This window comes from Zalophus californianus, chromosome 16, assembly GCF_009762305.2.
Source record: "Zalophus californianus isolate mZalCal1 chromosome 16, mZalCal1.pri.v2, whole genome shotgun sequence".
NCBI classification, from domain to species: Eukaryota; Metazoa; Chordata; class Mammalia; order Carnivora; family Otariidae; genus Zalophus; species Zalophus californianus.
Window position 1 is genome coordinate 20,207,143 of NC_045610.1, and position 20,677 is coordinate 20,227,819.

At 37.9% G+C, this 20,677-nt stretch overlaps 1 protein-coding gene across 7 annotated transcripts in view; it reads left to right on the top strand.

Annotated features, from left to right (window-relative positions):
• The window catches only part of RHOT1 (ras homolog family member T1), a 60,289-nt gene that overhangs the window by 28,932 nt on the left and 10,680 nt on the right, over positions 1-20,677 (top strand). For 3 of the 7 annotated variants that reach the window (XM_027625643.1, XM_027625647.1, XM_027625646.1), the window contains 12 exons: positions 3,383-3,481; positions 4,015-4,123; positions 4,891-5,011; positions 8,127-8,211; positions 8,571-8,716; positions 9,684-9,784; positions 11,610-11,740; positions 12,416-12,499; positions 14,298-14,417; positions 15,819-16,021; positions 17,067-17,162; positions 18,821-18,943. In XM_027625643.1, coding sequence (XP_027481444.1) covers positions 3,383-3,481; positions 4,015-4,123; positions 4,891-5,011; positions 8,127-8,211; positions 8,571-8,716; positions 9,684-9,784; positions 11,610-11,740; positions 12,416-12,499; positions 14,298-14,417; positions 15,819-16,021; positions 17,067-17,162; positions 18,821-18,943 — 1,418 coding nt within the window. The remainder of the gene's footprint in view (positions 1-3,382; positions 3,482-4,014; positions 4,124-4,890; positions 5,012-8,126; positions 8,212-8,570; positions 8,717-9,683; positions 9,785-11,609; positions 11,741-12,415; positions 12,500-14,297; positions 14,418-15,818; positions 16,022-17,066; positions 17,163-18,820; positions 18,944-20,677) is intronic. The other 4 variants (XM_027625644.1, XM_027625648.1, XM_027625649.1 and 1 more) reach the window with 3 other exon arrangements.

Genomic DNA, 20,677 nt, shown 5'->3' on the forward strand with positions numbered 1-20,677 from the left:
ATCTGTAGTGTAATGACATGCTAACAGGAAAATATCAAGAAAAGAACCTAATATAATTTTGTAAATGCCTTCCAAGCAGTTAATGTGCTCAATTAAAAATGCTCTGTTTATGGATATGTGTCACTATTGGCCATACAAATCTACAAAATGATTTTCAGAGATGAAATATGTAAAATCTCATTGCAGATCGGCATTAACAGATGAACATTTTCAGTTTTCATGATAGAGAACACTAACTTTGAACCCTAATTAAACAAAACGTTATTCCTCCCCCCAAAATTTCATTTTTCTTATTCGTAGACCTGTGTAGCAAATTTTTACCCCATTATTATTACATTTTGAATTCTGTCAGTAAAAACTTTATGGAAATTTGATTCTCTCTTGCTATATAATATATAAATACTTACATGATATTCTTGATTTTGCCTATTGGCCCCCAAAGCCTAAAATATTCGCTATGTGGCGCTTCACAGAAAAGGTGCCGACCCCTGGTATAAGTAATTAATCTGAGTTATCCCTTAATCTGACCCTGATTTACTCTTCCTTAATCCTGGTTTACTGTTCCATAATTGGAGTGCTTCTTTCTAATTTACTCTTAGTCCAGTATTTCCCTAATTTGCCCCAGAATAGTCACTAGGCACACTTGTTAAAAACACCAATCCCATTCTGATTCAGCCAGATACAGCATCTTATGATCAAGGAAATTTGGGAAAGTCTCATACTATAGAGATTTACCTGAGGCCTTGGCCTAGTGGTACATTAAATCTGCTCTCTTAGTTTGTTCTCAGTGCTTTAATTGCTCCTTTTTTCCTAGGCCTATTATTAGTTCTGCTAATCTGCTTATCTCCCCTGCCCTTCCCCCAGTCCCAGAGACTAAAACTTCTACCACCATCTGTTACTTGTTTCTTAGGAGGACCTGCCTGAGATAAAAGATGTAACTTTTAGAAACTAAACCTTGTCTATATAGACAACAATAATAATTTTTTTTCCCTAAGTAAGCCCTACACCCAACATGGGGCTGGAAATCCTGACCCTGAGATCAAGAGCTGTGCCCTCTACCAGCTGAGCCAGGCAGGCGCCCCAAAAATAAACTTTTAATGCAGGGAGTGCCTGGGTGTTTCAGTAGATTGAGCCTCCTACTCTTGATTTCAGCTCAGGGTTGTGAGATCCAGCCCTGGTCCGGCTCTGTGCTCAGCACAGAGCCTCCTTAATGATTCTCTCTCTCCCTCTGCCCCTCTATCCCAGGTTGTGGGTGCACACGGGCACGCATGCTCTCTCTCAAAAATAAATAACCTTTTAACACAGATTTGAGGTGGAATCATCAAAAAATAATATTCAAGATTAAAGCCTGATGATTAATTCAAAATTAATTCCAATGATGATGGACTCTGTATGGCCCATGGAGTCCTCTGCTTACCTAATACCGAAAAAGATGTGACTTATATAATAATGTTTATTGTGTGAGGGTTTTAATTATTCGTATGCAAAATGAAATCTTTAATTACTGTAAAATTTTTTTACAGCCTTATTGAGATATAATTAATACCTTTTAAACATAGTCATATTTGGGTGTTATGTTTTAAGGTAATTACTATTTATATACTGTATTGAGCCAATAGCTTAGATCACTTTAGCTTTTTCTTTTTTTAAGATTTTATTTATTTGTCAGAGAGAGAGAGAACAAGTAGGGGGAGCGGCAGGCAGAGGGAGAAATAGGGAGCAGGGAGCCTGATGTGGGGCTCCATCCCAGGACCCTGGGATCATGACCTGAGCTGAAGGCAGACACTTAACTGACTGAGCCACCCAGGCACCCCAGAAGAAGCTATATTATTTGGTTTCTAACTTTTTTACTTAACTTTTCTCAGTTCTTTATAATCTCTTTATATCTTAGGTTTTATCTTTGTCTCATTACATCAAATTTTTCTCCTAGAGACCCTATTTAAAACAACATAAGAAGGGATTGTCTATATGTTTGAGAAGATAATAATACTGTTTTTTCCAGATAGCGGTATGGCTGAGGTTCATAAGTACACATTTCCTCACCTTGCCGTCTTCATTTCTCTGACTCAGACTGTCCATAGGAGATCTCCTTCCAGATTTACATACTGTTTAGAGATCTTCCTGAAAGTTTTATTTTCTCAAGATAGTTAACAATGGTTATCGTATAGTAAACTATACAGATCAGAAGCATGTGGGCCTTATTTTTAAATAGTAAAATATTTGTTCTATCCATTATATATCCTAAAACAAAATGAAGGAAGTTGTCAAAATACATTTCCAGCAGCATTACTTATAAAAGTTTTATAGTGTCACAATAGGCAAGATTCTTTTTAAAATGCAAATAATTCTTATAATAGGAAGTTAATTAAAGGCTTTATACTTTTGCTACCTCTTTGTGATTAAGCATACTTAATTCCCGACTTTGACACACACACACACACACACACACACACACACACACACACACACACACGTGAGAGAGCAAAACATTCAGTCCCATTCTTCTGTCAGAAGGTTGGTCAAAAATCAGATGTTGGGGGGTACCTGGGTGGCTCAGTCAGTTAAGCATCTGCTTTTGGTTCAGGGCATGATCCCAGGGTCCTGGGATTGAGTCCCGCATTGGGCTCCTTGCTCAGTGGGGGCCTGCTTCTCCCTCTGCCTGCTGCTCCCCCTGCTTGTGTTCTCTCTCTCTCTTACAAATAAATAAATAAAATCTTAAAAAAAAAATCAGAAGTTGGTTATACCTCAGTAAAGTTGGGGGGGAAATCAGAAATTGGGAAGGAAGGCCCTTAGTAGTTTTTTTTTTTTAAGTCTTTTTTTTTTAAGATTTTACTTATTTATTTGAGAGAGAGAATGAGAGAGAGCACATGAGAGGAGGGAGGGTCACAGGGAGAAGCAGACTCCCTGCTGAGCAGGGAGCCCGATGCGGGACTCGATCCCGGGACTCCAGGATCATGACCTGAGCCGAAGGCAGTCGCTTAACCAACTGAGCCACCCAGGCGCCCAGGCCCTTAGTAGTTTTATAGTCAGTTCAAATTTTTTATGGAATGAAGGAGGGCATAAATAAATATTTATTTTCTATATGACTGGAAGAATAAATTTTCTCTAATGATGACCTTCTTTTTTGCTTATCCTTGGAGAATTTTTGATCACCGGGGGCAGAATTTGACCATTCTGTGTATTGGTTCAAGTAAACAGTACCTCATTTACTTAAAAAGACATTGAGTATAAAAGTAAATGGCTTTGCTTTAGTTCACTTTTCATGTTTTATTTGATGTTATGTATTTGATCATGAAAAGAAAACATTACTTTATGAAAGTCATATTTTGAAATCCCAACTATCTTAATTAACATAATTGTTTCTTTTCTCAATGATGTATAGATGAAACCAGCCTGTATAAAAGCCCTCACCCGTATATTTAAAATATCTGATCAAGATAATGATGGCACTCTCAATGATGCTGAACTCAACTTCTTTCAGGTAGCCCTCTTCTTCTTTAGGCATTTCTGTATCTTGGAGGGTTTCTTGTTGAGAAAAGCTATAAAAATGTTACTAGCTTAAACAATGTTATGTTGATAAGCATGTCTTTTTCATGTAAAACTGTCTTTCCCATCAAGCTATTTAAGTCTTCACCTGGGGTATAAAACTCTCCTATGCACAGGAATTGAGGGGACTCTTTGTGTCATTTCATGGTATACAATGGGTGTATTAAAGATGACTTGAAGTTTGAACTCTGAATTATTTTTTCTTTCTTGGTTTTGTATAACATGGATATACAAAGAGCTCTGTGTTTCAGAAATGCTATGGAGAGAGTAGGGAAAATTTCTTTCCTTCTACATATGACATGTTTTAAATAAATAATGCAAAGCAGAGATGATCCTATTCTAATTTAGGATTTGGTGCTTTTTTTTTGGTTACAACTGGTTTAATGTTGTTTTGTAGATTAATGTTTTATATTATTTGTGGTTTTAATGCTGTTTTGTTTTTAAATTGATTTTTACGTTTTTTGCTAGAGGATTTGTTTCAATACTCCATTAGCTCCCCAAGCTCTGGAAGATGTCAAGAATGTAGTCCGGAAACATATAAGTGATGGTGTGGCTGACAGTGGATTGACATTGAAAGGTGAGTGAATGGTGTTTTCCCCCCCCTTTTAAACTTGATATTTTCAAACTTTGGCAGAAGGTGCAGGTCCTAGCATTATATATACTTTAAGGAAATATTAGTATTTACTGATAGACCTAAGATCTAACTTGGTTATTAAGAGTTAGAAGAGACAGGCCATTGATGGAGATAATTATCCTTACTGTCAGCAAAGATTAGAGGTGGGGAAATTGCTCAGATCTTAGGAATGCAGAGGTCCATCTGAGGGCCTGAGATTTCTGGGACAAACAAATTTATCTTAATATTCTTACTACTTAACAGCATCCTTTAAATATAAATTATTTTCAGGGCAGACATGTTGTCTACCAGTCACATTTACCAAGTACAAAATGTTCCTTGTAGAACGTATTACAGAGCCACAGTGAAATAAGAGATGAAATTGAAAACCACTGTTTTCCATTATAGAAATAAATTCAAAAATCTATAAAATGACTTCATTTATTTTTATCATATAACTTTGTGAATGTCAGTGTATTCCTTGGAATGCATTTTTGGCCCTTTTATCCATTGCCATCTCTTGCTGCCTTGGGTGTATATGTGAAATGATTCTGAAGTCAGCTCTGTTTCATTGACAGATTTATGAACTTTGTTTTGATTTGACCTTTGGTATGCAAAGCTGTATGCATATGTTCATGATTCTAGCTCTTGCCGTTATGTGTTACATGCTTTTCTCCCTTGTGACTTTGTACCCTTATTCACATCACCTGTACTTACTGATTTTATTTCAGGTTTTCTTTTTTTACACACACTTTTTATCCAGAGAGGGAGACACGAAACTACCTGGACTGTGCTTCGACGATTTGGTTATGATGATGATCTGGATTTGACACCCGAGTATTTATTCCCCTTGTATGTACCTTTGGCTTTCTAATTGATTTTGCTTGCCAAGTATTTTTAAGTTTTATTTGGCACACAGTTTAGGTAGGCTTTGAGCTACTCAGAACTAATTTAGATTTATAGAGAGGTTTATAGCAGGATTTGTCAACCTCGGCACTATTGACATTTTGGACCAGACAATTCTTTGTTGTAGAGTCTGCCCTGTGTATTATAGGGTGTTTAGCACATCCTTTTTTTTTTTTTTTTTTTTTAAGATTTTATTTATTTATTTGACAGAGACATAGCGAGAGAGGGAACACAAGCAGGGGGAGTGGGAGAGGGAGAAGCAGGCTTCCCGTCAATCAGGGAGCCCGATTCGGGGCTTGATCCCAGGACCCCAGGACCATGACCTGAGCCAAAGGCAGACGCTTAACAACTGAGCCACCCAGGCACCCCTGTTCAGCACATCCTTAGTTGCCAATAACACCTCCTCCCCCAGCTCTGACAACTGAACACGTCCAATGTCTCTAGAAATTGCCAAATGTTCTTTCAGGAGCAAAATCATCCCCAGTTGAGAGCACCTGATTTATAGCATGGCATAAATTTTTCTTCTTCTTCTCATGGGGAATAAGAGTATCTTTTTTTATTCATCTTACTGAGGAAGGAGATAACAGATGCTGGACAAACTTGAATTTGGAATCAAGACGTCAGAGTACATTGGTTCACTTCTTTTCCTTAGTCCTTCTCTGTAAGTTTTATGGCCTTTTCTTAGCTCAGGATGAAATAAGTTAATTTTTCCTAAATAGCCTGATTAGGAATTTTGTGGTTCTGTTTGTGGTTATTTTCCTCCGATAATGCTATGTGTGAGTTGTGTTTGTTTAAAACGGACCCAGTTTCACCTGAAATAGGTGACTGCCTTGCTGTGTGTTGCCTCTCCTGTACCCCAGGGAGGTAGGCTTTTCAGGGAAGTGATGTCCCAATATCTGGCCTTTTGGGTCTTCAGCCTTTCTTCTTTTTTTTTTTTTTTTAATTTTTTTATTGTTATGTTAATCACCATATATTACATCATTAGTTTTTGGTGCAGTGTTCCATGATTCATTGTTTGTTCATAACACCCAGTGCTCCATGCAGAACGTGCCCTCCTCAATACCCATCACCAGGCTAACCCATCCCCCTACCCCCCTCCCCTCTAGAACCCTCAGTTTGTTTTTCAGAGTCCATCATCTCTCATGGTTCGTCTCCCCCTCTGACATACTCCCCTTTTCTTCCTCTCCTGTTATCTTCTTTTTCTTTTTTCTTAAAATGTGTTGCATTATTTGTTTCAGAAGTACAGATCTGTGATTCAACAGTCTTGCACAATTCACAGCGCTCACCGTAGCACATACCCTCCCCAATGTCTATCACCCAGCCACCCCATCCCTCCCACCCCCATCCACTCCAGTAACACTCAGTTTCTTTCCTGAGATTAAGAATTCCTCATATCAGTGAGGTCATGTGATACATGTCTTTCTCTGATTGACTTATTTCACTCAGCATAACACCCTCCAGTTCCATCCACGTCGTTGCAAATGGCAAGATCTCATTCCTTTTCAGGGCTGCCTAATATTCCATTGTGTATATATACCACATCTTCTTTATCCATTCATCTGTCGATGGACATCTTGGCTCTTTCCACAGTTTGGCTATGGTGGACATTTTCAGCCTTTCTTCTTTACTTTTTCCTTGGCACATTGTCTTCATATTGTCCCTTTTTATTTTAGCTTAGCACCCCTAGCTATCTATGTAAGGGTACAGAAAGACTCTTGTTTTTTCATTTATCATCATCATCGAGAACGCAGAGTTCTTTCTGGTCTATTAATCTGGTCTAAGTTGAAACTTCTCTTGTTGAAGTGACTAAATCTTGGCTCAAGTAATTTCCCAGATTTTTCAATAAAAAAACATATTGAATGAATGAATTTGTCCCAGGACCTTTTGTCACATTTTCTTTTCTGTGCCATTAACATGGGTAGGTAAATTCTACAGGAAGTTGCTTCTTACTTTCTTAAGCGTGACAGTAAGAGAACTCCATTGCTTAGGGCTTTGTGGCTCACACTAATATCTCTCAGTTTCTTTATGCTGTCTGCCTTTCATTTTCTGTAGAATAGCCTCATAGAGCTACCACTTGAATCTTTCCAGCCTTGTTATTAAACTGTCTCCTTCTGTCCTTCATACTGCTACTAGATTAGTAGATATATAAATACATATTTGCCCATGTCACTTCCCTTAGAGCCAGCATAAAGCTCAGTCTTCTTAACATGTTATACAAGGTCATTCATGATCTGCTCTGCTCATGCTTCATTCCCTGCCTTCATTCTAGAAGTAAATACTGCTACTAAACTATTTATAGTCTACCAATCATCAGTTGTTTCGGGCTCGGCTTTTGCCCAGGGATTCTCACTTCCCCCCCGCCAACCTAATTATTGCTTCTTAGCCTTCAAGTCTCTCCAAGTGAGTTGATAGTGTCTCTCAGTAGGACTGACACCTTCCCACCCCCATGCCAGAGATGTCCTCTTTCGTGTGGGCCACCATAGCATCCTTGGTTTACCCATATCCACCACTTGCCTCATTCTGTTGCAATAGTGAGGTTGTCTGTCCGTGGTCTGTCTCCTCCTTGAATGTGGTTCCCTAGGGGTAGGGAGCCTGTCTTGTTTTTGTGTGCCTAGTACCTAGCTCAGTGCCTTTGATCGAACTGAACTTAGGATGGGTCAAAGGTCAAATCAGGCAGAAATAACCTCTTCACATCTTTTCAGCTCATTAAATGTTGACATAAGCCATAATTATGACTTACAGTTTGTTTATAAGAAGAACAGGCCCATTATAGCATAATGGTGTTACTTGTAAAATTTTTATTTCAACCTGCCCTTCAGAAATTTAAGAAAACTTTATATGTCAGCTCAGAATGAGTGTTACTACAGCTCTTGTGAGGACTGCTATTCCACTCCATTGACTTTCCCCTGGGAAGGTCAACATGGCTTCAGCAAAGGTATTTTATAAATGGTATCATCCCACAAAAAAAGACTTGTTGCAGTTTTATATCTGTTTCTTAAATTAAATTTTAATATTTGGTTAATGATTTATTTTACTGTTAAAATTTTTTTTTGGTCAATAGGCTAAAAATACCTCCTGATTGCACTACTGAATTAAATCATCATGCGTATTTGTTTCTCCAGAGCACCTTTGACAAGCATGATTTGGTAAGCTTTCAGCTGTCGTTTTCCATGATTGTAATAAAATATTTTTCTGTAAATGATTTAACTCTGTTCCCTTAGCTAGGGGATGCTCATGTCACATAGCCAAAAATTGCTCAAACTTCTTAAGTTAGACTAGCAAAAATTTTGTTTATTTACTTTTATTATTTTCTCAAGATGAAAAAGTCTGGTTTCTGATAGATTCTTATATAGGTTTTCTTATATACATGAGAAGAATTTTCTTGAGAAAATGTAAAATTTCATTTATTTTTAGAAGCATAGCTTTATTAGACTGGGGGCTCTGTGTTTGGGAATTATTCTCTTAGGTATCTAAATATTTTGTGTACTTCTTTGTGTATCCTCAGGATAGAGACTGTGCTTTGTCACCTGATGAGCTCAAAGATTTGTTTAAAGTTTTCCCTTACATACCGTGGGGGCCAGATGTGAATAACACAGTTTGTACAAATGAAAGAGGCTGGATAACTTACCAGGGATTTCTTTCCCAGTGGACGTGAGTACAGAGCTCACTTGTTTCCTTTAGAGTTACAGCCAGTTTAAAATTACAACGTGTCACATTCATCATTTTGTAAGTTGGTCAGGTCTTACAGATTGCTTCAATCATAACTGCCTGTGAGCAGGATTTATAGTGCTGCTGCTGTGTCTACGATGAACTTTAGATGTTCTATCAATTTATCAGGAAGGTCCTGTTTGCTTTTGGATGATGTACAGGGAAACAGTAATAAGTCTTACATCAAAACTGAACTAGATTTTAATACTTTTTTGATTAAGGGAATTGAAAACCTTATTGCTATTACACAATTCTTATACTTCCAGAATATGGGGAGAGCATATTTTACTTGACACTGAAGACTTATTTGAGGGTTTTTTTTGTTGTTGTTTGTTTTTAATTCACTTCTTAGGGTTTTTCTACAGTCTACCTACAGCATAGTTGACATTGTATCTGGGGTGCTAAGGACATCCTCTGGTCACACATGATGACATTATTACTTTAGCCTTGGTGAGACTAACTTTCTCAACACCAGGACCTATTCTTTTTTTCACATCACAAGAAGGGTTAACTAATTTCAAGTGCCTTTCGGTTATTTTTGCACCTTTTGCAAACCTTTTCAGATTTAATTATCAAGTCCTCAACCAGCCAATATTTGCAGTACGCTTTTGTAACTTAGGAAGCAGATAGTATAAAATATCCTTACCTAGATTTTATCAGCATCTCCCTGCTCATCTCAGTGTAGGTATAGGAATCCTACTCTACCCCTGCCAGCCTTGCATCCCGTCCCTCTCTTCTCTTCCTGAAGAGTGGCAGTATAGGGAAACCCATGGTTGGGCACATGGGAAATTAAAGAAGTCTGACAAATTATCTGGGTCTGGTGGTAAGATTATTTGAGCTGTTGGGGATTCCCCACCCCCATAAATGTCCTTTAGGAACTTCTCCCATTTCCACCTCCTCCCTTTCTTAGGCTCACGACCTACTTAGACGTCCAGCGATGCCTGGAGTATTTGGGCTATCTAGGCTATTCTATATTGACTGAGCAAGAGTCTCAAGCTTCAGCCATTACAGGTAAGTATCTGGATAGTACTCAGTTCATGCTAAGAAATATTTTTTAATATTCCGGGTTCATGTGTGAAAAGAGTGAAAATAAACTCCTCTTCATTAGTCTTCCATGTCTGTAGTCTGTTCTCCTAGCCATTTGGTAATTTCTTTTGAGTTCAGAGTCTTGATTTTACTGTTTATCAAAAAAGAAAGAGGGCGCCTGGGTGGCTCAGTCAGTTAAGCATCTGCCTTCAGCTCAGGTCAATCTCAGGGTCCTGGGATCGAGCCCCACGGCGGGCTCCCTGCTCAGCGGGGGGTCTGCTTCTCCCTTCATCCCTCACCCCTCTCTCACTCTCTCAAATAAATAAATGCAATCTTAAAAAAAGAATACTTAAAAAAGAAAGGAAAGAAAGAGTAGAGGTTTTACTTCTAGCTTACCCCTGAGGACACTCCACTGATGAACATCAGGGAGGGCTGTGGGCAGTAAGTGTAATGGGCCAGTTTATCTTGTCTTTTAATTTTCTTTAGACATTAAAAACAATACCTACTAACACATAATCCCGATACTGAGCTGTGTATCTCTTGGTTTTGTAACCATTTTCTACACTGGGAAATCTTTCCCAGACTTTATAATTCTTGCTGAGCAGTGTGCTCCACTTAAAGAATACCATAGGTATGGAAATAACAAATTAGGGAACAGATCGTTTCAAGATTTTCTTATATCCTAATTGGTGGGGGAAATGCCATATCTTACAGGAAGTCCCGGCACAAGAAGACAACCTTTTTTTTTTTTTTAAAGATTTTGTTTATTTGAGAGAGAGCAAGAGAGAGCATGAGCATGGGGGAGAGGCAGAGGGAGAGGGAGAAGCAGACTCCCCACTGAGCAGGGAGCCCGATGCGGGGCTCGATCCCAGGACCCTGGGATCATGACCTGAGCCGAAGGCAGATGCTTAACGACTGAGCCACCAGGCGCCCCGAAGATAATCAATCTTAAACTGGCAGAGCAAGTACCCTTTAAAATAGTTAACCAATTAGACGGTATTTAATTCAGTACCAGAGAGCAAGGAACGAATTCCTAGCTAGCATGAGGTTCTCTCACTCTCACAAAATATTGTGGACATCTTGCTATATCAGTAAGTATAGTTTTATAGATTTTAATGTTAAATAGTGTGTCATATGGATGTGTGTAAGTTATTGGACTATCCCATGATTGTTGTGTGTGTTTTTTATCATTTTCTGTTTTTGGCTACTATAAATAGTGCCTCTGGTGAGCTTCATTGTAGTTGAATTGTGGGGTACAGCTTGAAGAGGTCTCTTTACCTCTGGGAGAGAGGCACCATTGCTCTGCTGTTGGAGCATTCTTTTCTGTTCTGCCTCTTTACAATTTTACATTTGAAAGCCAGTGCATATCCCTTTCCCATTTATAAATTTAAGAGTGTGCAGATTGGAGATAGCATCTTTTAATTTGTAATTTGTTATGACAGTTATTTATCATAGAAGAAAATAGATGGGATATAATGTTGGCTATATTCATTGTAGTTTTCATTCATTTTTTGGATATAATTTTCCTTATGAAAATGTGCTACTTATTTTATCCTGAAATAAATGTCATTTGGTTACCAGAAGTTCACTTTACAGCCAGCTTTCAGAAATGCGTCTTTTCCACCAAGTGAAGCCCTCCCGTATATTTAGTGCTTGGTTTCACATACAGCATGGCTGATGCACAGTATGTCTGTTTATTCATCATACACTTCATAAAAATGAGAAATCACAGCACCCTATTTTGCAGAAGATGAAGTGGAGGCTCAGTGAGTCCAAATGGTACATAATTAGTTTTTTTTCTTCTTCGTAGTAACAAGAGATAAAAAGATAGACCTTCAGAAAAAACAGACTCAAAGAAATGTGTTCAGATGTAATGTAATTGGGATGAAAAACTGTGGGAAGAGTGGAGTTCTTCAGGCTCTTCTTGGAAGAAACTTAATGGTGAGAGTTCTCAGATAATAGAGCTTTATCCAACAAATTTTTATCATCACGAGTTTACATGATTTTTTTCATAGCCACCAGCTCTTTTTACTGGAGCTCAGTGGCCTGTGTATATTAGTAAAGTACAACTTAAGGGGAACGATGATCCTGTTGAACTGCCTTTATCTTCGTTTCATTGGTGTTAGCTGTCATTTGTCTTTTTTTTCCTCAGCAGTATTTAGGTGGGGGTTAAATGAATGCATATGTGAAAGCACCTGACATGGTGCTTGGCATGAAGTAAATGTACAGTAAATATTTCAAATTGAATACTCTATCTAATTCTGGCCCCGAGTAAAGAGATGGAGGTGTTTCCAGATGGGTCTCATGTCAGACCAAATTATAGCACAATGAGAATTGCTAGCAGGTAGCTCTGTAGTACATTTTCAGTAATGTAGTTTCCTTCCTTTTCAGCTGCTCCTTTTACTTTATGCAGAACAAATGCATCTTTTGTCTTAGACCTTAAGAACTAAGAAACATAAAATCAATGTCCCCTTTGTACTGATAAATAATACATAGTGTAGGGAAGAATGCCCTTTTATTTATAACACACCCACACATACATGCAGAGTGTGTGTTGATGGAAACTAGGTACTGTAACTTCTTATTGTAAATATTGAGACTTTTGGTTGTTTTCAGAGGCAGAAGAAAATTCGTGATGATCATAAATCCTACTATGCGATCAACACTGTTTATGTATATGGACAAGAGAAATACTTGTTGGTAAGAAATTCTCTGGCATATAAAGATTACTAATTATTAGGTATATTTTTATATGACTCTTTGAAAACATAATTTCATTTAATATCGTGGCTATATGTAGAACTTGTGTGATTTTTTTTTTCTTTCACCTGGTTTATTCATTGGAATTAATTTTAATTCCCCTGATGTGTATGGTGATCATATGGGTGTAGGTATAAGTGAAAGTTAATCTATTTGTGTGCTTAATTGTATATTATACACAATAGAAAGTAAAAACAACAAAAAAATTGCTTCTCTTTCCTCTTCCACTTTTCTTTAAAAAATTTTTTTCCTCTACTGTTGACTAGAAATTAATATGAAAACCTTACTGCAGGTGCCTGGTAGTTTGTACTCTGAATCAAGTTTCATCTATTTAGTAAGAGAGGAGTATAGTTACCAAATGTGTTAGTCTAAAAAAATGGATGAAAGAAGTGCATGACTGAAAAGACACTATGAAATGCAGTAGAAAGACATTGTATGTTCTTCTTGGATCCAGTCAGTTTGATTCAAACCCTCATCCACCATTGATTAGCTGTGTGACCTCAGGCAAGTGGCTTATTCTCTCTGAGCCTGACTTTCTTATTAAGTTAGCTCATATGAGGAGCTCCTAACAAATAATAGGTACCAGAAAAAGTTCATTTCCTTTCTTTTTGGAAATAGTTTATTCTGCCAGACAGATGATCCCATTGAATTTCATACAGTTTTTCCTCTTTATGATAAACATTTTTTATCAGTTTCTTATTAAACCTTGTTTATCTCCCATTCTTCTCCTGTAAGTATAGTTCTGCTTAACTGGGTACTCAGTAAATAGAGCTGACTTTTCAGAGTGAATTTTCCTGTTTTTATTCTTATACTGTTCTTTGTAAATTGATATCTTTCATGCCTCTGACTATCCATGCTGTAATAGTGTTTTACTTGGAATATATCGAGTCACTTCTGACCTTGTACTTCCTCCTCAGCATAGTTGTACTGTTTTATATAACTCAGTAGTACTGAATTTTACTCTTGCTGGATCATTGTCATAGGGGGGTTATTTCTTTAGAGGCTTTATAATAAACATTAAAAAAGAGTAGGCAGTGAAGTAGAACAAAATGACTTTAATGTAAAGTCTTTTTCTTTGTTTTGTTTTTTTAAGTTGGGTGAGGAGAAAATGTGGTCTGGTAGAAGGAAAATAGACTTGAAATCATATTTGAGTTCAAATTTTGGTCTGATGACTTGCTAGATGTGTTATCTTAGGCAGTTGACTTAATCTTTTTAGCCTGTCATCTTATCCGTGTAGAGAATGTGCGTAATGGGCCTGCCCAGCACAGGTCAGTCACTAAATGTTTGCTTCTGTAAAACCTTAATCACAGTTTTCAGTCCTCAAAATCAGAAGCTACTTTTTTTTTTAGTATGTTATGTTAATCACCATACATTACATCATTAGTTTTGGATGTAGTGTTCCATGATTCATTGTTTGCGTATAACACCCAGTGCTCCACGCAGAACGTGCCCTCCTTAATACCCATCACCAGGCTAACCCATCCCCCCATCCCCCTCCCCTCTAGAACCCTCAGTTTGTTTTTCAGAGTCCATCGTGTCTCATGGTTCGTCTACCCCTCGGATTTCCCCCCCTTCAAGAAGCTACTTGTTTATCTACACTTCCCACCTCTAAAAATAGCCTGAAAAGTTATGCTTAATTAGTACTTTATTTGGAAGTCAAACAATAATAACACATCATGACTTTAATTAAACATCAGTATTATGGTATTAATGTTTCTTATCTTTTTCTTTTTACAAGTTGCATGATATCTCTGAATCGGAATTTCTAACTGAGGCTGAGATCATTTGTGATGTTGTGTGCCTGGTATATGACGTCAGTAACCCCAAATCCTTTGAATACTGTGCTAGGATTTTTAAGGTTTGTTGTTCTTCTGGTCTGTAACTGTTGGTTTGGTCTGTAATTTTATGTGGAGTTAAATGAAATTGTATGATGTGATGTTTTCTAACCAGGGAGAAGCAAGAAAATCACTTGTAGAGCTTTTAAAAAATACATATATTTGTCCCATCCCTAAAGGTTCTGGTTTCATTCTGAGGTGGTAGAGTCTTAGACATCTGTATTTTAAAAACATTTTTTTCCACTTGTAACTCTGATGGGCACCCGTAGTTAAGAACCTCTATATTAATGAAAGGTCTCCTTGGCCATTACGAATGCACTTGGAGGGGCACCTGACTGGTTCAGTCAGTGGAGCGCGTGACTCTTAATGTTGGGGTTGTGAGTTCGAGCCCACATTGGGTGTAGAAATTACTTAAAAATAAAATCTTAAAAAAAAAAAGCAGTGCACATGACATATATTGCCAGTTACACCAATAATAATAGAGCAAGGGGAAAAACCAGAGGCTTGAGAAGTCCTCACTTTGAGATTATCACCAAAATGCAATAAGAGTTAAAAACTGTATGTACAAAGGAATTTTTTCTAGCATTGTTTTTAATAAAAAAACTAGAAATAATCCAGATGCCTAACAATAGGAGGATGGTTTACTAAATTAGGACAAAATAGGGGGCGCCTGAGTGGCTTAGTCATTAAGCATCTGCCTTCTGCTCAGGTCATGATCCCGGGGTCCTGGGATCGAGCCCCGCATCGGGCTCCCTGCTCCGCGGGAAGCCTGCTTCTCCCTCTCCCACTCCCCCTGCTGTGTTCCCTCTCTCGCTGTGTCTCTCGCTGTCAAATGAGTAAAATAAATAAAATCTTTTAAAAATTAAAAAAAAAAAATAAAAAGACAAAATAGTACAGTGGAATATTAAGAAGCCATTAAAAATAATGGTTTTTGAATTGTGAAAACATGGAAGATTAAGTATTATATTTTTAAATGGCTATGTCCAGCATGACTGCAGCTATAGAAACATGTACAGATGCACGTGCTTAAGGACAAATGACATGAAAAGTGAAAAGAGTGAACAAAATAATAGAATTGTGAAGCAGAAGTTTTAAAAATGAAAATAATGTGCTCTAGGATAGAGGAATTTAGATGGATTTCTTTTTATTTCAAAATGTGGTATCTTTTTAATAAAAAATAGTGATTTTTTTCAAATGGTAGTGAATCTGAAGAGTTGTTATAGGTTCGTATGGTTGCCAGCATTAGAAAATTGGCCCTGGTCTCATGAGACTGCCCTGGTCCACTGCCAGTCACTGCCTCTTAGTTTACTTTCTCTTTGAGGCTATGCTTTGCCTAGCCAGAGATAATTTTTAGTACACATTTAATTAAATGTAGTAATTTTTTAACTTGTCATCAGATTTTGATTTTAGTTTTTATTCCATAGCAACACTTCATGGACAGCAGAATACCTTGCTTAATCATAGCTGCAAAGTCAGACCTGCATGAAGTTAAACAAGACTATAGTATTTCACCTGCTGATTTCTGCAGGAAACACAAAATGCCTCCACCACAAGCCTTCACTTGCAATACTGCTGAAGCACCCAGTAAAGATATCTTTGTTAAACTGACAACGATGGCCATGTACCCGTAAGTACTTGCTCTGCTGTCATTTTCATGTTGCATGGTTCATAATAACGTCGCATGCCGTGATGAGCCACGAGGGCGGAACCTTTGTCACATAGAAGTTGTTCAGCAACAGAAAGAGACTTTGTAATGAGAAGGAACAAATTTGAGTAAATGCGATTTTGGTTTGGGTGCCATAATAAAATTACACAAAGAGTGCTTCTGACAGGATTTGTATATTTTTAAGCAGACTGTAACTATCTTAATAGGATAGTACAGTGAAACTCAACCCCCGACCCAGCATTTAAAAAGTAGTCTTACTGCAGTCAAATGGGGTTGGCATCATGTTACTTTATGCTTTTAAGACATCTCCCTATGAACAAAAAGTTCATTTTAATATTTTTCTCTTGACTCATTGACCTTGAGTATGTGGAGGACTCTAAAATATTTTATGAATTTATGTTTAAATTATAGATATGTTCGAGAATATAATGTCTTTTTTAAGTGCTGTAAAAAGTAGTTGTAATTGGAATTCCTGCTATATAAATGTTTTACATTAAGTGTTACGAACCATGAATTTTATGTACATTTATTGTATATCTGTACATGGATATGCATAAGCACATAACTGGACATTTTCATAGCTTACTAACTGCCTTAGAATTGCATGGTTCTTACTGGCATTCTCCTCAAGTACTGTGTGTGTAAAATTCTGTTTTGTAACAAGATAGTTTTTCAGGCAGTGCGTTTCTCAGGACTTTAGCTTAATCTATTTATTATTAATTTAGTCTCTAAATTATTTTTCTTCTTATGAAAACTACGGTATAAAATAGAGTAATAAACATGGCTTCAAACTGAAGTCTTTCAGAAAGGTGTTAATTTGCGCAGATTCTTCAAATTAGAGTTAACTTTACTGCTATCCTGTTAACTAATACTTTTTAAAAAAAGGCAGCAAGCCCTTGAAATTCTATTTGTATTGGAAGACAAGTCATTCCTGTTAGTATAAGATAAACAGAACCTTATTTATGTTTTACCTTTGCTTTAAAACTCTCGTGTATGTTATCTACAGAGAGGATCATTACAGAGACAGACTCTCCCGAGACATGGGCAACACTGATAGAATAGAGAATTTGAGAAAAATCTGGGTCTTTCTAAAAACTGCTTTGTAAGTTACTTTTTCTTTATGGCTTCTGTGGGATTTTGTTGACATTTTCTTATAGATGACCAGATCTCCTTTCTTGCCGTAATTAACTTAGTAATTATCCAGAAACGCACTGCTTGGTCAGGCTTACTGCCTAACTGTATATTACAGTGGTGTTTTTTTTCTTTTTCCTTTTTTAGTTTTTACTATGTAAATGCACTGTTTTAATCTTGTAGATAACTGTGAGTGTGTTTTCAGATCTGCATCTTCAAAACGTTTTACTGCAATTTGTGTGTGTGTGTGTGTGTGTATATGATAAATGTACATACAGGGACACTTGCTTATATGGTTAATCCCAAACTACTTCTCACGAAGCATCTCCCTGTTGCTAAGCATACTTTGCATCTCTCCTCTTTGTGGGGCGGAGCCTGTGTGTGTTGGAGAGTCAGACTGAACTGATAAAATAACAGATGGATTCCAGTATGACAGCTGGTAGAGACTTAGTAGCATTGATATGTTCCTCATCACAAGTCAGGTTTTAAAGAGGAATGTCTTGAGTCTATGACAGTTTAAAAATTAATTCTCGTTTCTCTTCATGTTGGGAATTAGGCATTATTGGGATGCTGCTAATCGCCACAACCATGCCACGGCGCAGTGTGGTCTCATCAGATCTCACAAGCTAAGCCAAGTCAGACTGGGCCAGTCCTTTGACTGAGAAGCCTTTTAAAAAAAATAAAGTTCAGGTGTTACAGGAAGTGCCGGTATTGATCCGTCAGGTGGCGCTCTTCTGGGTGGGTTCTGCGCCAGGGCCTCTTCAGGGTGCTGCGATGGCTTTGTGTGTCTGCGCGGCTCCGGCCACTGGGCAGTCACTGGAGACCCCCTGCTCTGGTTGTTAGGACGGAGGTGAAATAGATTGCCCCATGTGCCTGTGGCAACTAGTACAACTCCACTCAACCAGAAAGGAGTCAGAAAGCCTCCCTAAATTTCATATCTAATATCAATTGGACCCACTGTTGATTTTTATATCCTTACCCAGAGTTTCATGCTATCACACTTAGCTGCTGTGTTTTTGTAGCAGATGAAATCAACCCTCTATTTTGTTCAAGTGGAAATTTATGAAGCACTTTGATTTCCTTTGGGAGCCAGGGTGCTTGATGAATTAAAGACGATGTTGTTCATATCTCCTCAGGGTTGAATATACTCGTCTTTTGACCCTTTTGTGTATTTGTCACTCTTCTCCTTCCTGGTTTTCAGGCATGTGTGTACACTGGGGGAGGAGGAGGGAATGGTTATTTCAATGCTGGCAAACTTTGTCCTTTTGGCGGGTGCTGTGGCTTACTTCGTTTTTCTTTTTATTAGTTTACATGAGGGTGCCATCTATTGCTGTGCATACTTGTTCCACTAAAACGCTTGTGATAGTAATTCCATCCCCCCTCCAAAAAAACCAAGAGTGTTAGCTAATTTTCCTTAGGTTTTCTCTAGGGAGGGAGGAGGGAGCTATTGCTGTTTATTGTATTTTTGGTAAATGTGGAATTCTGCACAACTTTAGCATGCCCCACACTGTCCTTTTCCTTAGTGTTGCTTATGCCTAAATCTTTTTTTTTTTTTAAGTTGGCACACCCTAACTTGTGCCGTATTTGTAAGTAAGAACTCAACTCCTGTCCTTCTGTGTGTTTTCGCAGCCATGCCCGGTTACGCTGTATGTGCACCTGCAACAGGTGTACATTTTGCATCTGTCAGAACTTCCTCAACTCAGACTTGCTGCAATCTGTAAAGAACAAAATCTTCACTGCAGTTCTTAACAGGTTCTTAACTTTATTTACTGGGTACCAGGCATTCTGTTAAAATACAAAAGAAAAAAAAGTGGATAACTATTTATGATACAGATACTCACTACAAAGACCACAAGCCAACCGATGCCCAACTAACTTCCACTAAAATTCTCACCGTGGTGATGATGTTTTTAGGGGACTATAAAATAAGATTTTGGATTTCTTTTTTCATGAAGGAAAGTATCGTTAAAGTGTCGTTTATATGACAGGATGATATGTGTAGGGAGATTAAAATCTTTTGGCTGAGAGCTGTAGAAATAGATTAGGACTTTCATAGTAACGAAAAGACACATTGATCCCAAATGTGAAACTGTACTCACTTACGTTCAACTAATGTAACTTAATTAAAACCATACTCATGCGAACAGTATCTTGGGTTTGAAAAATCTCTGTATTTTAAGTACCTGGGATGTTTATTTGAAAGAGCATGGCTTCTGGAAATGAGAATGATAGCCAACTTTGAGGATTCAAAGGAGTATGGGCAAGAACAAAAGGTCTGTAGTACTAGTTTTTGAGGTCTTTATAATTGAGCCCAAAACATGAAGTATGTTTAGAAAGTCATATGCTTTTTAGAAAGGGAAGAAAAACAAACAAACAGGATATTTACATCCCCTCAAAGCAAAGAACTTGGAAGGTTATATTCTTATTCTGGTCATGCTTCCATTGCTCAGATTTACATTCTGTGAGCATTGAAGAGCCTGTGTACTATTAATTTGTATCTACTGTAAACTTTTGTATCTAAACATGAATGAGTGCTTTGAAATTGACATTCAGCTGTCATTGGGAGCTGATCAAGCTCAACAGATTTTGGTTAGAAATGGGTCCCTTCTTTGTCTTACTGCTGGCCTCTCACTGGAGGCTAGGCTCTGGCTGTGGGATAGTTTGTGTCCACCAGCAAAAGTAGTAGATGTAGCTATGAAACAGTGAGACTGTATTTAGTGTGGGTCAGAAACTGATTTTCAAGGCATTCTAAAAAGAGTTTTGATGACATTTTGAGCACTAGCAGCTCTGGAATAAGAATGCAGCCGTCTCAGGTGACTGCTTTGAAGGGACTGCCACACCAATTTGGTGGTAAAGTTCTGCCTCTGTCCTCTGAATGGCATCTTAGAAAGTAGTAACACAGATTCTCTCATGACGACTGTCTGAGAAAATGCAAGGCTAGTTCAAACCAAACAACATGCAGGAGCTCCGGTGTTGGAAATGGTAGAGTCGGAAGAGATTCCAGAACTCATCTGGCCTAACCTCCCATCAGAATGCGTTCCTGAAAGCCTTCCTGTGGAGAGTACTGTTTATCTGCTGATGGCTTTCCTCCTTGGAGAGGGTTTTTGCTTTTTGCCTTTGCTCTTTATTTTTCTTTTTTAACTAAAATGATTTCCCTATAACTTTCTCTCCTTTAGTTTTAGTTCTGCCCTTTAGAACAACATACGACTATTCTACTCCCTCTTCAACCTAGCAATCCTTCAGACATTTGAAGACGGCCATCATGTCTCCCCTAATTTTCTCTTCTCCAGGTAGAACATCCCCATTTCTTTCAGCCTCTTCTTAAATTAGATGGTTTAGTGACCTCATCAGTCCTGGTTGTCCTCGTCTGAAAGCCCTTTGGGTTTTCAGAGTTCCTCTTAAAAGAGGTGCCACTGAGAATGGAGAGCAGTGCTCCAGGTGTGATGGGACAAGTCCTGTTCCACAGTCAGGACAGCACCTGTCTGC